Here is an 18,865-nt window from a genome sequence, read left to right as displayed (position 1 = left end):
AAGATATGTATATCATTTATAAAATATTTAAAAAATGGTCTTAAAGACATGCTGCCTGAATTCGTTTGTGCTGAAGATAGCATACACCCATTTCAGGACAACCCATTCTCACCCCATGGCGTCAATATTGACATCCCTACCCAAACCTAACTCTAACCCCAACGCCAGGTGACAACTGTTTAATTTCGCGTACCTAACTCTAACCCCAACGCCAGGTGACAACTGTTTAATTTCGCGTACACTGTTTAATTTTGCGTAATCTAACCCTAAACCGACGCGAAAATGGTAAGAAAATAGGAAAGAGAATGCAACGGACGTAATAGTATTGAAGTCCCCAGTTCGTCAAAAAATGACGCAAAAGGTATACCCTCAACGTAACATATTGACGCATGGTCAAGTGGCGTCAAATATTGACGCCATGGGATGAGAATGTGTTGTTCAGAAAGGATCATCACGGTCCCCTTCAAGCAAGTACACACGAGTATGTTAATTGTTTGTTTACTTTCTACATGAAGTTATGCTAATGTTATGCTATCTGGCTGTCTGCCTATCTCTATACTTATCTATCTATCTGTCTGTCTATATATCTAGTCTATCTATATATATGTATTTATCTGTAATCTGCGCTATCTGAATACTGTAGTCTACTCGTCTCTCTAGTCACTCTCAATGCTCTCAAAGCAGTCTTTGGTAAATTCTCTTCCCAACGTGACGTGGGAAAAGGAGAATCGTTCTAAACGGCTGTACTTTTTCATATTATATTCCGTTTTGTGATACCCAACAGCATAAAATACAATGGATAACAGTTTAAATGTTTATTACCAACAAGCAAATTGCACAAATTCGTTGAAAAATGTACCCTGCAACACGCCCTTTAAATCAGCCTGCAATTATTCACATTTTCAACAAAATAACTGCATTACTGAAAAAATACTAAATAGACAAAAATCTATGCAGTTGAATTTCAGAATAAAAAGTTATGAACCAAAATAATCATATAACCCCCTTGACTAATTCAAGGCATAAGATACATATAATAATTTATATCCAGATAGCATATTGGAATGAGATGAGGGGCAGGGCAAATATACATACTTGTATCCAATACACGTTTCTCGTCTTCTATCCATTTTTTTCTTAACTGGGCATCTGGGGGCGTATTACAGAAAAGTCCTAACTTTAAAATCTTATCTTAACTGTTTGGTAACCATGGTAATTTCAGTTAGGACCTCATTTAAGACAAAAGCTATTACAGAATGATGTTCCTAAATGCATTATCTTATCTTAACTGCAGATAGGAAAGTGGTATTACAGAAGCATCCTAACTTGACAAAACATCCTAAAAACGGTCTTAACTTTAGGGTAACCTCACAGGTGTCCTAACTTAAAACTTTAACGAGAGCCAGCTGAAACAATCACATTATGATAGAGATGCGGGAGAATGACATTACATTTTTAACAAAGTGGAGGATGAAAAACATCAATGTTTGTTTTTGGATTACCCTTTGAATGTTTTTTACCTTCACACATTCACATAATCACAATGTTTCTCACTACTGGAGCGATCTTTCAATTTCTGTCATCCCTCATTATTAAAAAACAGTTATCTTATCCGTGAACACTTGATGGGATTATAGTGAATACAGTACACACTTGACTCAGCATCTATTTCTTGTCATGTCTCTATTAAATGTTGAAATGTACAATAGTATCCTAGCACTTAGGAAGAATATTTTTTTTAATTTTTGTACGTCACATTTGCTAAATGTTTAAATTGAATGGTAACTGCTAGATGATGTGCTAAAACACTAATACAAAAACACAGACTATAATTACTATGAATTTAATAAAATGTATTTTTCTGGCCCATTGAAATTAAAAGGACAATTCTTTTGTTTACTGTAGCAGCAGCTGCTGGTTGCTTGGTAACAGACATGACAGTTGATAGCCGAACAGGATTAAGCGATTTGGGATTTCCTAACTAGAGATGAGATAAGATTTGGTGAAATAAGATGAGAATCCTAAATCAATTTAAGATTTGCTTCTGTAATATGAATTTGTGAAAAATCCTAACTTAACACATCATATCTTAAGTTAAGACCTAAGATAGAAAGTTTCTGTAATACGCCCCCTGATGTCTAAGACCTTTCTAATCTGTAATGTTTTTGGTGTTAATATAGGCTAGAAGTTCTCTCTATCTCTCATCTCTGCAATGTCTAAATTTAAACCCACAAAGGCAGTCTTCTCGCGGTTCTGAGTGCAGTGTTGCCAGGTTTGTGTTTTTTTCCGCACAATTGGGCTATTTTGATAATAGTTTTATAATGTGCCGCGGCCGCAAATTTTTTTATCTGTAGACTTATAAAATGAACGTTTTTTATTTTCCTAATGTGCATTCATCTCATAAGCAATACCTGTCAACCCATGACCACTGCAGCGTCAGAATGTCAGTGGAAAAGTGAGTGGAGGGGCGCGTTTTCCTCTTAATATCACGTTAGAAACAAGAAATTACCTTATGTAAGAAGTTATGTCTATACTGAGAGAATATTTACAGACCATGTAAACCCATCTGTGTATGATCTTTTCAAGTTAAATAAAAAAATTAAATACAGAGATAGTATGTTAAAAGGGCAGAGTTCATATACTGTTTCAAAATGGCACGGTTGGGTACACTTAGATGTTCTTAAGATAATCTTAAGAAGTACTAAAGTAGATTTTTTGTATATTTAGAACAGAATAGTTTGTGAAAATAGAGCACTTTAAGTGCATTAAGAAATGTTTCATCTGGAAAGTACATTAAAAGCAATAGTAAGAGTTTATTTTACAGCCTTTTGTTGTAATCCCGCAGATTTCAACTGTGATTGGACAAATGTAAAAATTGGGCTAGTTTTTATTCCTTTTAGGCGGTTTTTAAGTTGTCATTGGGCTGTACATTTTTCATTGGACATGGCAACCCTGTCTGAGTGAGATGTGTTGACTTTACCCGGGCTGCGTAGTTAAACGATTGAGACGCGTCATGCAAATAAACGGTAAAAACTCAACCCTGCATTCCGTATTGTTGTCAAGGGGTGCCCTTCACATGCGTGAACACTTGTTAAAAAAAAATGTTTTTCTGCCCACTCGCCCAATCCCGTCTATGGATAATTCGGCTCTGGTAAAATTTTTTTAAACATGCGCCGTTATAGACATACTTGTGTTTCTTTCGTAATGATACAGCATTGTCCTCAAACAACAAGATATTTATTTACCGTTGCAAGACGTTCAGCTGCTCTGCTGTGGAACTTCAGCTCACTGCACTCAGGGGGCAGAGTTAAGAGGTTTGACTAACAGTTTGAGCAGATCCAAAAAGATTCTGTTTTTAATACCCTTTATTTGATAAATACATTTGTAAAACAGACAGACAGACAGACGTAAAAGGTTACCAATACCATTGACTTTTTTTAAAGAAAATTTTACTTAAAAATAAATAAATTAATTAAACACCTCCAAAAAAAGGGCACTTCAGAGTTGAAGGCCCAAAAGGGCATGTGTTCTTCACAGGTTGAGCCCTATCTGTGCACGTGCCTGTCCCTGGGTCTGATATTTGACGCCACTGTTTGCAACACACTGGGTCAGCTAACTAATTTGAGCTTATTGCACAAACGGCATACGCACAAGGTCATGGATTGTATCTGGACAGATTTATGCCCACTTTTAGTGGAAAACAAATTGCCATATGATATCGGATCGAGGAAGTGGACTAACCTTATAACATGCCAAATAGTTGTTGTGTGGTTTACTCTTCAAAGCACAGACAGGCTAAACATTATTGAACAATATTATCTCAATAATAATGTATTGCATGACATCTCTAGTTTGATTACAAAGCAGGTCACAAGCAACCTTAAACATAAAGTTTAAGTTATGTAAATTTCACACAATTCCAATATTTTACAACCTATCATGGTCACCGTGTTATTTTAGATAACTGCTGGGCTGTCTTAGTGTATGTCCATTATCAACTAGCCCAGGCTAACTTAACTGCCATCATCATCCATATCTTGCTGGAAAATCATGAATTACATATGCTATCAAAAGCTATGCCAGGCTTGTTGTATGGCTGGACAGAAAAGTGGACTCAATATATACATTTAAAGATGTTTACTTTCAAATAATAAGTACGAGGAGGTACGAGTAAATGTCCGGGTAAGACCCACCTAAGGCCACTGGGTAGCATTGTTACACAAATTTGACGCTGGAAGAATAAAGGAACATGTTTTTAAATTGACCAAATCAAATTTGTGGATGTATCTTTTACAGTCTATGGCAGGCACGGTGAACATATTATAAGTTTATTCTGAGTGATTTCATAAGTTATTCATGCCTGCCAGCTATGGGAAGTATATGGGAAGTCTAGTTTATTTTCCTGTAAAAAGGGGTGGTGACGAAATTGACCAAGTTCCCAGATGTGCTGGTAGTCTGTATGCCTTACTATTGCGTTACTTTTTTGTTGTTCAACCCTAAAGATGCTTATGCATTTTCAAACAGTGTAACATGGAATTTAACATTAAATACACACATGCTGGACTGTTTCATAGTAGGTAATACATCCCCCCCAACAACTAAACAGACATATTTAAGCCCATGTGTATGCCTACTGTTAAAATCATTATAACAATACAGTCAGGGGCATTATAAGAAAATATCATGAGCCAAAGAGGAAATAGAGGGGGAGTGGTGTGTGTGGGGGGGTGCAGATATAAATATAGTAAAGTGAAGTGATTGTCAATTATTTCTATACTCAAAATGTGATCACTGCATTTAACTCAGTGAGTAGTAAACACATGCACTTTAAGTACTGACAAATCACACACCCGAAGCAGTGGCAGCTATCACTGCAGCACGACATGCTAGTCGTGAGACTTGAACAAGGAATCTAATGTTTTAAGCCTGACTCTCTAACCATTAGGCCACTTTTAATACCATATTGTGATATTCATAATTTGAAAACAAGTACTTTTTAGTTACACAACCTGACATATTTACCACTTAAACCTTTTGTCTTGTATTTAAATAAAAACAGGGTACTATACATGCATTTTAAAATAAATTTCCATATAGTTTTTACATTTTATCATTCATCCATTTTTATTTGTTCTTAATCCAGAAACCTGCAAAGTAACAAATTATACACAGATATCGATTTGATTTGTTTGGATTGTGGTTTAAATAAAATGATCACAACTCAGGTTTGAATGGTTGTAATCTGTCTCTGTCTGTCTTTAGATAATGGCTCCTGGACACAGCTGTGGTTGGTGTCAGAGTACCATGAGCATGGGTCGCTCTTTGATTACCTGAACAGATACACAGTATCAGTGGAGGGGATGATAGTTCTGGCACTGTCCATTGCCAGTGGCATTGCCCACCTACACATGGAGATCATTGGCACACAAGGTGTGGATCATCTGTAAGAATCAACTTAATATTGTATCAAAGGGTTAACTTCTTACACCCTGAAGCTATTTTGGGGATTTTCGCTTGGATTTGGCCTACCCAATTTCAAAAGCATCCCATACCCACATGAAGAGGTTTACATACAAAAGTTTGGTATCATTTTGCAGGTAACCCTTTGAAATTACATAAAACACTGTTGAAAGTGCTAAACATGGTTGTATGTGATATCAGTCCTCTAATAAACACAAAAATAAATAGGCGCTTTTTGATGTTTTTTTCTAAAGTTTTTATTTGAAAGTATATAACTCTGGCCCTGGGTATCTCAGGTCCCTGCAGACAGTTTTGTTTGATTCCAGCAATTGTCAGCTTACAGAGGAAAAAGGAATTTTTTCTCTATCATAATCTATGCAAAAGTTATTTTACTCCAACTGAAGGGAGGAATAATACGCTTATGGTGTACAATTTCTGCCAAAAAACATTTGAAGTGCTCCCATAACCACATACAGTGGAATAAATGCAATTTCTTTATATCATTTTAAAGAAAACCCTTTGTAGTTACATAAAAAGCTGCTGTTTGTGACAAATTTTGTTATTTATGTTGTTTTTCATATGATGAAACACCAAATTTTATTTTTTATGTTGTAAATACTGCCTTTGATAGTGTATAACTCTGGTTCTGGGTGCTCTAGCAGACTGCAGACAGTTCTGGTTGATACCAGCAGCAGACAGTAAACACCCAAAAAAAGAATGAACTCTTTAGCATGTCGCATTCAAAAGTTATTCTCATTTTACTGAAGGGTGCGAAAATACATTTTTCATAAAAATATTAATTTTTTGTTTTGCACATATAATAAATAGCAAGGGATTAATTATGCAAACAACCAAAGAAAATGCTGTGGATGGACTCATTGTTTAGAGTAGGACCTAAAATAAAAGATGATGTATCATTTGTGGCTATATGTGCTATCTGAGGCTGTTCACACTCAAGTTTCACATATGTTTACAAAAGACCATTTTTTACCTTATTATTAATTCGATGATTGTTGGATATGTGTTAATAATAGAGCAAAAATAACGATGTAGCCTTATTCCTGAGAATGAGAGCTTTCATTTGATATAAGACTTGCCCATGTTTGTCATTTTTGAAAAATATGAAATATGTAAATATTAAATGATATAATAAAATATTGGGGGGGTGATAGTGTAAATTAAGTGTAAATAACTTTCTTACAGTAAAAGATGTGTCAAAGTGATGCATATCTGCAGAAAGTAGAGACTCTAAGCTTTCAAACAGTATCTCATATGTGTTACTGGGGTCCATGACGGAGCATCAAAGATTAAAAGAATCTTTTATATTAAGTCAAAATACGAAATTCTGGACCCGGGACAGGGTCCTCAGGGTTGAAGAGGTTAATAGGGTTTACTCAAAAGTAATGTTTGCCTTGACCCTTTAAAAGTAGTGCAATTTTGGTTCTACTTATGCCACTCAATAGAATTATAAAAATAAAGTTATTAAAATATTTTTTAAACAACCTTTGCTAACCCCTAAACTCACCAATCCTAATTGTGGATAAGTGACTCTCCTATATAGCTAAATTTCTTTATCTTTGTAATGTGACTGTAGCTGCATTTCCATTACCCTTCAAATTGCGCTAATTGAAATAGTGAATTAAACCAGTTTATTCACATTACCAGGTCACCTGATGCCAGTATGTCACATAATTATTATTTGAAAATGACATTGTATGTCCTCTGTTCTGTCACCATAAGTGCTTTAGAAAAAGTCCCAATGTCCATTGTTTTGAAAACAGATGGACTAGAATAGCGCACATCATTACCTCAGCGAAGGGAAAGGCAATACAGCCAACATTACCATTAGGCCTACTTACCCTGTAACACCAGTTCCACATGAAGACTTGTGAAACCTTGTGAATGAATTAGGGATAAGGCCAAGCCTCAGCCTCAGACGGTCACGCCCATGGATCGTCTGGAAACAACACACAGCTGTCTGATCGAGAAAGAAAACTTTCATGTTTACATCGGTGACAATATGCTTCATCAAGATTGAATAAACGCTGCACGTTTATATATTTTAATGTGTTTGCTATTGTTGTTATAAACTTTAGAGATGTTTGTGAATGATGGTTGCACACCGGTCTGTTAATGTGGCGACATCGCCAAGCCCCTAAACATGACTAGTCTAGACTAGGTGTAGCCAAACCTAACGCTACACATGTCTGGTAGAAAGGCTTCCTTTCACAGTGCTGATGAAGAAGCAACCCTATCCAAGAAGAATGCACCTGATCTAAAAGGGTACAAAACCAAGAAAGTGTAGCTTCGCACAAGGAGTAGTAATCCTAGCTGGATGGTCTTAGTGTCGGTGGAGGTATGAGGCTGGTGCCAGAAGAGGATGATGACTTGATGACGTCTGTCTGTGGCAGCAGTGACTATTGAAGGCGACGTAAAAGCAGATTGTCTCATCTAACTCAATCAGCTCTCATTCAGTGATCTTATACTGAATGGCACCAGTAAATATGGAGAAACTCGCTGGATATGAGAGCACCAACTATAGGCTGGACAATAGTTGCTGAGAGAAAGAGCAGAATCAATGGGCAGAACAGGTGGACCTATACAATATGACCGGACTGGAAGATTGGGCGGATGGCAACAGGCCTGGACAAACAGAGAGTAGACGAGAGAGACCAACACGGCAGACAAGCCATGGAGTGTACATTAACTTGAGAAGTTCTCTTGAAAAAACAAGACTAATTCTACACAAGACTAAACCAGACTGAACTGGATCAACCTTTTAAACTTGGCAGAAAAGACTCACTTAAGAAAATTCTTGGACTTGACAAGTTTGGAAAACAGCAAGTGCTGGAATATTGACTAGACAAGACCGGACTGGAAGATGGTCTGGCACATGATGATCTGGCACAAGATTTGTATTTGCTGTGTTAACTTTAACCTCTACTCTCACAATCATTTTAGCCATGGCTTCTCAGTGAAGATGATGTGTTTTGTTGCCCATTGGCAAAAATATAAGTTTTGGTCTTTTATAGTTTATATAAACCCCCAAGTGCAGATGACCTTTTTAACAGTGGGTTCTCAGTTTCAAAATTCTTGATAATACAGAGATGATGTGATGTTCATCTAAAAAACATAGTAAGTCCCATGTAATCCAATCAAATATCACAAGACATGAAAGTTCAAGTGGGTAAATATTTTATAGACCCTGGATTTAAACTGGTCTCTGGTACAATGTCTATAGTACAGTGGAGTGGACTGTGTTACATCATGGCTTTGTAACCCTCAAATATCTGGAGTTGCAGTCAACAGCCTTCATAAAGAGTAAACGGTTAACTGCTTTAAATCCTCTTAAAGGCCAGAGCTGGTCATCTCTCAAAATAGATGCTGAGCTTTGATTCTTTACACCCAGTCAGATTAACCATTCATTCAGTCTTCTCTATTGTACATCCATTCGGTTTTCTGTTGCTGGGACGTCACTGTATATACCTTTTTAGTTGTCTTTACCAAGTGAAGATTAACTATAAATAAATGTCATTCCTCCGAAGTTCCCAGGCTGAGTCAAACTTCTTTTCTAAACAAGAGTAACGATTTAAATCAAGTTAAGTGTCTTTATTTTTAGGAAGATAACATCAGACCAAAAGACAAAGTTAAGACTAGTATGTCATGTCATGCAACTTTTAAAATCCCAAAGTTCCCCACTTGAATTCTCTTATTTCATTTCAATAGCTTTCCTTTATCATATCATAAAATATCATAAACTATCAAGCTAGCTAGCTTAGTGGTGTTGTCTGTGTAGTGTGTATAATGTTCAGTGACTCTAAATACAGTTGTAAACGGGTTGTAAAACCTTTTGAGCTCATCCACTTCGACCTCACTTAGGGGTAGTTCAAAAACGCATTCGACCGGATTGCTTTTTTTGGAATAGATGCTCATGTGGCCAAATTTGTTTAAGCAGCCACAAAAGACTACCTACTCCGAGCCTGCTGACCAAATTAACAATTTAAAAGTTGACTATTATTCTTAGATAATCTTAAATGGTTTTAATATGCTCATAACTTGTGAATGTAATGCTCAGTTAACTTAAATAAACCAGGCTTGATGTTGTATGCAGCCTGCATATGCAACCTCCGCAGGCTGCAGCCTTTAGATTGAGAAATGACCAGCCTGTGCTTAAATACTCCTTGTACAACACTCATCTTCACAACACACAAAAGCCCACCTCAACCTCATTCTTAACTGTTAAACTCAGCAAGTCATTTTGCAATGGGTATATTAGGCTTCTTCACAGTTTACAAATACACAAAGCTTTCTATAATATTACTAGAAAAACAAACACTTGCTTACTTTATCTAGCTGTCTAAAACACCCCACATCAAAGCCATGTCGCAATCTTAATTTGTCCATTACAAGCCAGGGATAACAGGACTGTTTAACCTTGAGCTGAGCTTCGGTCCAAATAGTGCATTCCATCCTTGACCTGTCCCCAGATGTCCCAACCTCTTCTCCGGTGCAAGCACTCTCCTATCCCTTCAAATCTGAACTGCAAACTAGGCCTGCCTCACTTTGTTGTTGATCCTTGCTGGCTGTTGCCATGGCAGGCTTCTGCTCATTAAAAGCGCCAGTAGCATGTTGCACTTGCTTGGTACCCCCTAGTTCAGGAGTTCTCAAAGTTTACATTCAAAGGTCCAAATCTGAATTCCATAATTTTCATAGGTCCGGAGAAACTTTATGTAAATCATTTGTTTATATAACAAATCAACACAAATAGTTTGGGAAAAACATAAGTGTATTTTGCATTTAAAGTAAAAAAAAATTTTAAAAAACAAACACAAGAAATATTCCAAAAGTAACCAGGTGCAAAATACAGAGCAACCTAATTAGAGAAATGGCACAGTTTGTTCTCCATCATATGCATAAACCATGGCAAAAAAAGTGTGGTTGGTAGGCAGAGACACTGACCAAAATTAGGGGTGCACCTATAAATTGGCTGATGATGCTTGCTATGCTTCTCAATGAATTACGGTGGAATGCCGCTACATCCAAAAGCCAGGGGGCGCTCTTGGGCAGAAACTTAATATGCGCTGCAGACGAAGAACCAGACACACGCAGCTCCAGGAAATGGCTTAAGGATATATTTATATTGCTGTTCTTCAAACCTTTTCAGGTATTTTCATGATAATAAAGAATATGTATAATGATTATGTTCGACAAGTGTTGCTTTTTTAAATGCATGTTTTAAACGACTCAAACCAATAGTGATTGGTACGGACTGATCAAAAGCCGTAGTACATGAAGTAGCTGTGCATAATATCTGGGTGTGATGGCTACAGCGTCACACAGGAAAGTTTTTAATAACTTGTTTTATATTGGGACCAGGAATACTCTTAAATCTATAAAGAAAAAAAACTAAACGAATGGTTTACAAGTTTAATATGCATTTGTAAAATAGCAAATGCACACATTTAATCAATCACATAGAAATTAATGCACTTGTAATATGAAGTGGACGCGGGTCCGGATCAAGTTGTCGTCGGGTCCGGATCCGGACCGGAGTCCGGACTTTGAGAACCCCTGTCCTAGTTGTTTCACTTCAGGGGCGGATCTAGAAAATTATTTATGGGGTGGCAAGGGAGTGGCATGAGAACTACGAGGGGTGGCAATGAAGTAAGCATCCTTGCATGGTTGTTGTGGATACAAGAAATGATATACTGTATATACTATATGGTGTATACACTGGACCTCAAATTTTTATAACATAAAAAAACGCAACAACAAATGTTCCTATGAGTACCCAAGCAGCAACCTTTAGCATCTCTACTGTAGCACCCTTTGTCTTAATACTAAGTTAATACATACATCATACCAATATTTAAAAAACACTGACTGTAACCATGATGAGCAAGGTTGAACATAATGGTATAAAGACTGTTATATAAATAAAATAGGTTTGCCTAGTTTATATTCATGTAAAACATATTTGAAAGGCACACATCTCTTTCTCTGATAACTCTCTTCTTTAATCCTTTCACTCACTTCATGATGGATTTCTGTCTTTTCACTTTTTTTAGCTCTTTGCCATCCATATGTTTCTTTTTTTCATGACTTCATCTACTCCTCTCCCTTCCACAACATATTTTTTCTGTTTTATTTGTACCTTCCGCTCCATTAATATTTGATTTTTCTATTCTTTTTGGTTAAAAAAATGGATATCAGCCTTTCTTTTCATAGTATCCTGGAAAATGCAGAATTAAGTTGTCTTTCAAGCTTTCTAAACATACACAACACTGAATAGTTTTGTCTCCTTAATGAAGACAAATAAAAACATTAGACTATATCATAACAAGCGATTTCATATGCACATATGGAATATTTGATTGCTGCACACTAGCTAACAAGACATGACGGGCGGCTAACTCTAGAAAGAACTGCTTAAAAGATATTTACTGCTTACACAAACCTGCAGTTCAGTTGTTTTAACTAGCAAGCAACTACCTCACTCAATATTAAACAATCAACAGTTTAACTTTTGTATTTTTCTGTAAAATACTGTATGACCGTATTCAGTACTCAGATTTTCTGATATGATGCTCAACTTAATCACTTAAAGACACTAAAGAGAAACCACTAATGTTTTGGCAGCATGTGATGATGTGAGGTGCTTTATTAGATCAGAATTAATTGCTACAGATGTAAAGAGACTCTTTCTTCATGGGCATAAGTTTCATAAACATTCTTGCCTTTCACCACAACGATGGAAAAGTAACGTTTGTGCTTTTTATACTTTGTGCTTGCGTCCGCTACCTTTGTTTTGAGATTGTTGTACTTGCCATCGCTCTGTTGTTGCGGGTTTGTGCGACTCGGAAGGGATGAACTGCAGCGCGAGAACCGGGCTGCATGTGAGTGCCTTGGTTGGGGCGATGCATCCTTTCAAGGCAGTTTCCAAAAGTCTCCAACCACGCCAGAAAAGATCGCTAGATTTGTCCGTGTCGCTTTTTTAATAAAGTCGCTAAAGGGGTCTAAAAATTTGCCAAGTTAGCAAGACTGCGCGGACTTTTTTACACTGTAAAAGACTTTCTGCTCGGACTGAATGTTCGTGCTTGTGTAAGAACTCTGCTGCCTCTGGTTGGCTAACGATGGAAATTAAGCCAATCATCATCAGCTATGTGGTTGTCCCACCCCTAAACACACGCAGAGAAAAACTACATTGCCTTTCTGGTTAAAAGAGCCTACTCGGGTATATATTATATATATTAAGATACCAGCGCTGGGGTGGCATATGGGGTGGCAATGCTTTTATTTAGGGTGGCAACTGCCACCCCGTAGATCCGCCCCTGCTTTTCTTTTGAAAAATAATAAAAAATTTAACTGTCTTTTTGAAATTTTTATTGCGCATGATTCCAACCCTTGAAGTTTTAGTGTTTAGACAAATTTTGTCAGTGGATGTGCGTACATGACATAATTACGCAGCACTTTTCATGTCCCACCAGGGCCGATTCTGGGATATTCATTTTAGGGGGGCTCAGCTCAGCTGAGGATATAATACAAAATAAATGTGTTTAAATCCAATGTCAGGTTAGGTCTATATACAAACAGTGGCAGAGGGGGTGGCCAAGGCTACTTTATGGGGTCTAATCATGAATATCAGCTGACGTCACTCACATCTCAAACTTGTCTTCCGCCATTTTGAGTACCTGAAGTGGTCGCAAAAGAACTAGAAGCTATGCCTTCAATATGTTGTGAGCATCAAAATCACAATTTTTACAACACTAAGAAGGCTCAACACAACATGATACTTTGCTCAAAGTATCACCTGTGTCTCTACACGTGAACTTGAGCATTAAGAACATTGTTTGTGTACACAAAGTTTACTAAAAAGAAGGGTTTGAACAACTAACTTTGGTTGTTGTGGTGTACGCTCGCCGGCATCTTGCCATGTATTGATCTCCGAATGCGACGTAAGGAGGGAGGAGAGTAAAGATGGATAGCTCCTAAAGCATAGTTCCATATAAATGCACGGATAATTTGTTGTTTTGTCGCAAGTGAAAAACAATATGGACCTTCTAGTTGAAAAAGGAGCCTCATATGAGATTCATTCATTCGCATTCAGAAATCGATTCTTTATGTCTGGCAAAGATGCCAAGTGGACACCATAACAGTCAAAGTCAGTTGTTCAAAACCTTTCTTTTTAGTAAACTCTGTGTACACAAACAATGTTCTCAATGCTCGCGTTCATGAGTAGAGATCCAGGTGATACTTCGAGCAAAGTTTCATGTTGTGTCGCGCCTTCTTAGTGTTGAAAAAATAGTGGTAGTTTGCTGGAAGAACCCATCACACCCTAACCAAAGATATTTTTTTAAATAGTGTTTCTTTTCATGACAGTCGAGGTGCAAAATGTTGTCTTTCCTAGCCATTTCCCTTATCCGTAAGAATCATAGACAGTAAAAGATAAGAAATCCGCAAATCGTAGCAAGCTAGCCAGAAGGGCGTTGTTAGGCATGACACGAAGCAGAGTTCCTGCAACCCCTTCAGCCATTAGTTATCCACGATACAGCACTTGCCTCGAGTACCTTATTGCTTTTCTAAAACGGTTACCACACAATATTAAAAAAGAATTATTAGTGCAACTTTCATGAAGTTAAATCAATAAAACCATTCCTTCCGCTAGAAAAAAATTGTCCATGACTGTGAACAAATAACGTTCCAATGTGTAAGCGTTAAAATAAAAACAACAAATCGTTCTCAAACTGATACGTGTGGTTGCTAAGGGTGTTGCTAAGGATGCAGTGATAATTAAAACCATTGGATGAAGCAGTCATAGCCGTGTTTTATCCTGAATAGAGCACAGCTATTGACCAATCAGAATCAAGGATTGGAACTAACCATTTTATAATGTCTTATAATTCAAAGGCCTGTTGTCAATTATTCCTTACATACTGCACCTACTGCATGGATTACTGGCAGACTTTTTGCTTATTTAATATAAATAAGGATTAATCTTTTGTTATAAAGATACAGATAGCCAGTAATACCAGGAAGTGATTTTCTCTTCTTCTTTTCTTATTTAGTTAACTTTAAAAGGATAGTTCCCCCCAAAATAAAAATTCTGTCATTTTCTCACTCTCATGTTGTTACAAAATGTATAAATTTCTTTCTTCTGATGAACAAAAAGTAAGATATTTTAAGGAATGTTTGTAACAAAACTGCACATAAGCCCCATTATTTTCTCCTACTATGGAAGTGAATGGGGCTTATGATCGGTTTGGTTACAAACATTCCTCAAAATATCCATCTTTGTGTTCATAAGAACAAAGATATTTATACAGGTTTGTAACAACATAAGAGTGAATTTTTATTTTTGGGTGAACTATCCCTTTTATAACAGAGACTACATGCATTAAAGACCGAATGAAATAAAATGTTTACATACAGTTAAGATAATCAGTTGTTTACTATGACACTCACTAAGACAGCTATGTTAAGACATGTTTGTGTGTATTTGTCCATAAAGAAAAAAAAACACAAACTCATTTAGTTTCGTGCACACACGCTTTTGTTGGGTGCACACACGATTGGGCCTATTGTCCAAATGATCATGAATAGCTGCCTTAAAACTGCAATGGTACCAGACGACATGAAGCATGCAATTGTACACCCACTTCTGAAAAAGCCAAATTTAGATCCGACAGTTCTGACAAATTTTAGACCAGTTTCTAATCTTCCTTTTATTTCTAAGATTTTAGAGAAAATAGTGTTTTATCAACTCCAGAGTTTTTTGAATGGAAACAAGATCTTTGAGGTGTTTCAATCCGGCTTTAAGAAAAATCACTCTACAGAAACAGCCTTGGTTAAAGTTTTAAATGATATTTTATTGACCCTTGATTCTGGCCGGTCTGCTGTGTTGGTGCTGTTAGATCTGAGTGCAGCATTTGACACCATTGACCACTCTGTTCTAATTTCACGTCTGGAGCACTGGGTGGGCATTCGGGGAAATGCTCTTAAATGGTTTCAATCATACCTGAGTAACAGAAAGTTTTCTGTTAAAATTGGTGAGTTTACTTCAAATGCAGCACCTCTTACATGTGGGGTCCCTCAAGGCTCCATCCTTGCGCCGATTTTATTTTCTTTATATATGCTTCCCCTAGGGTCAATTTTTAGAAAATATGGAATCTCCTTTCATATCTATGCAGATGATACCCAAGTCTACCTACCCCTGGGATCAAACAACATGGGCTTAGATACTCTGTTGGCTTGTCTGGCAGAGGTAAAGGCTTGGATGTCCCTAAATTTTCTCCACCTTAATGAAAATAAAACTGAGATTATTGTTTTTGAATCATCAGTAGCAGTGAACGCCCCTTGCATAAATTTTGGGTCTCTACTTCCATGTGTAAAACCATTTGTGAAGAACCTAGGCGTGGTTTTCGATAGCACTCTTAAATTTGACAAACAGATTAACATGGTAGTCAAAACCAGTTTTTTTCATCTCAGACTCCTAGCTAAAGTTAAATCTTTTCTTTCTTTTAAGGACCTTGAAAGGGTGATTCATGCTTTTATTTCGACAAGGCTTGACTATTGCAATTCCTTGTATTTAGGCATCACTCAAGCAAATCTTAATCGTCTGCAAATGGTGCAGAATGCAGCTGCTAGGCTCCTTATTGGTGTGCGCAAACGAGAGCATATCACCCCTGTGCTTAAGTCTCTGCACTGGCTCCCAATACGTTTTAGAATTGATTTTAAAGTTTTGATGTTGGTTTTTAAATCCTTGAATGGGCTGGCTCCTGAATACATTGCTGACTTAATCTCCATCCATAATCCTGGAAGATCACTTAGGTCATCCAATCAGAGAACGTTAAGTGTTCCGCGGGTCAAATTAAAAACTAGAGGAGATCGAGCGTTTTCTGTGGCTGCACCAAAACTGTGGAACAGTCTACCTGCTGTTATTACAACTGCCACTACACTACATGAGTTTAAGGTTAAACTCAAAACCTACTTGTTTTCCTTGGCTTACAAGTGTAGTTGATATTGTGGTGTGTGGAGTGTATTTTATGTCTTTGTCCTGTCTTTTTTGGTGTAATTGATGTTTTTAGTTTCATTTTATTTTTTATACTGTGGATTAATGTACAGCACCTTGGTCAACAATCGTTGTTTTTAGTGGTGCTATATAAATAAAGTTGAGTTGAGTTGAGTTGAGATTGTGCGTTGCCAAGTTCAAGGTGGCAATCCAATCGAACACCGTTAATCTCATCATCATAAAGTAAATAGATCACTTCAAGAATAAAAACATGCCGTTGAATTTTTTTGTACAACTTTATAAAGAGAAAAGGAAAGTTCAATCTATAAGCATAGACTTCTTTAAGTCCACAGAAGAAGAAATAGGCGACTATGCACCTTCTTCCAGCCTGTCTTGGCTACTGAGCTCTGTGTGGATTTTGACTTTATGTTTTTATTCTGTTTGATAAAAAACAGCTTAAATGTTGGAACAAAGAATTATTCATACTAAAAGTAACAACTCTGTCACTAAAGAGCCAAGTATTGCCATTAGTTAAGTATTAAAGCGCTAGCATGGATAATCATGTTTATATAAAAATCAACATTAGGAATTGAGATGGAAATATCTAAAACATATTTCCTCAAACTGTAGCCTGTAATTATTCTATTGGTGTGGTGATAATAATACTTTAGATTTTCACAATAACTTAATAATATTGAATGTTAATGATATATCATGAATAAGAAAAGATCAACCAGCTAGTACTGTACATCGTTGCTTTTCTGTATAACAAGGTTTTTGTCAGCTGTATGCTTTTATTAACTTGGTGTATTACTCTTGGAACAGGAAAGCCTGCCATTGCCCACAGAGACATAAAATCAAAAAACATCCTGGTGAAGAAGAATGGAACAGCTGTAATTGCTGATCTTGGTCTGGCTGTGAAACATGACTCCTGCACCAACACCATTGACATTCCCTTCAACCACAGGGTGGGCACGAAGAGGTTAGACCATCTTTCTCATACAAAACGTCAATACGCGTTTTACCCATATGATATATGTCCTTTCTGCATAGTATCAGTCTCTTCAGAACAAGTCAGTTCACTCAGCAACGGTCTTTGCAATTAACAATAAAATCAGCAATAAAATTAGGTTAGAATTGCATCAAAAACTTTGCTTCATACAAATTTGAATCTACATGAGAACACATTTTTGTGAGTGTTCAAGTCAGTTTGCAATGTAGATCATAGTTTGTTAAAGATACTGGCACCGAGCTGCCAGTGCCATTTTTGTGTCTACCCACACATACAAAGTGAAAATCATGTTATGATTCTTATTTACTACTGTAAGTCTGCCCCCACATTTTAGGCCAAAGTATTGACAGTCATTGACATCCTTTGGTCACACTTCTGGTGGCTTCACCTCCTGCTACACTGCAAAAAGGACTTTCTAACTGAATATTTTTGTCTTGTTTGCAGTAGAAATATATATATATATTTTTTAATCAAGATGTATTTGCTCCGGCCCTCCAGGGTAAGATTTGAATAGCCCTGTTCTACAGTATATATTGTACTGGGTATTATTTTGCAATATTAATATTACTTAAAAATACCCGTTTTTACAGTTAAAAGCATAGACAGTAAAAATATGGACGTAGCGTTTTTTGAATTCACCTGTAAGCTTGTGAAGGGCATTTTGAATTGTTTAAGTTTAAGAATTGTTAACAGTTACTTCTGTGTTTGGAAGGTTGCCCCTTGGTTAAAACACGCCAGCATTTATTTAGCGTGTACATTACTGTAGCGTGTGTGTCTGTGTGTGTTTCTGTCTGCAGGTACATGGCACCTGAGATCCTTGATGACTACATAAACATGAGCAGCTTTGAGTCATTTAAGCGAGCTGATATCTACTCAATGGGACTGGTGCTGTGGGAACTTGCCCGCAGATGTTCTGTCCGAGGTGACTTATGGTGTTTAAATAATGTTAGATAGAGAGTATTTCAATCACAGTCAATACATAAACAGCAGTAGTGTGACTGATAATGGGTGTCCCAAATCTAGTGAGGTGCCTGTTCTAGTTACTACCTACATAGAAAGCTTCCTTGGAGACTGCCCTAGAGTTTGGCATTGTTATGCTTAACTAAAGATCAGCCTGTCAGACAAACCCAACGGGCACCTTGATGTTGCATAGACACCTTTCTCTGCTTTGCCTGCTTAGAGCATCTGGGCCCCGCCCATTAGGGTAGAGAGTAGAGCGACCATTTGTTTTTATCAAAAAGAGACCTTGAGGGAAGCATAGCTGTAACATTTGCTCTGTGTTTGCTGGATAAAACCTTGAGGAACAAGCTACGTTTAAGGTTTAAAAAGCAATGCGTTCCATTAATATTGGATCCGAGCAGAATGGCGCAGCAAACTTTTGTGAG

The 18,865-nt window shown here is 37.1% G+C and overlaps 1 protein-coding gene across 4 annotated transcripts in view; it reads left to right on the top strand.

Moving 5' to 3' along the window:
- The window catches only part of acvr1c (activin A receptor type 1C), a 75,025-nt gene that overhangs the window by 34,294 nt on the left and 21,866 nt on the right, over positions 1 to 18,865 (top strand). For 3 of the 4 annotated variants that reach the window (XM_065273089.2, XM_065273085.2, XM_065273088.1), the window contains 3 exons: positions 5,263 to 5,430; positions 17,294 to 17,450; positions 18,278 to 18,402. In XM_065273089.2, the coding sequence (XP_065129161.1) occupies positions 5,263 to 5,430; positions 17,294 to 17,450; positions 18,278 to 18,402 (450 nt within the window). The remainder of the gene's footprint in view (positions 1 to 5,262; positions 5,431 to 17,293; positions 17,451 to 18,277; positions 18,403 to 18,865) is intronic. The other variant, XM_065273086.2, reaches the window with a different exon arrangement.

The sequence above is a fragment of the Paramisgurnus dabryanus genome, chromosome 15, assembly GCF_030506205.2.
Source record: "Paramisgurnus dabryanus chromosome 15, PD_genome_1.1, whole genome shotgun sequence".
NCBI classification, from domain to species: Eukaryota; Metazoa; Chordata; class Actinopteri; order Cypriniformes; family Cobitidae; genus Paramisgurnus; species Paramisgurnus dabryanus.
The sequence above is the reverse complement of the archived record's forward strand: the minus strand, read 5'-3'. Positions and strand labels throughout refer to the sequence as shown.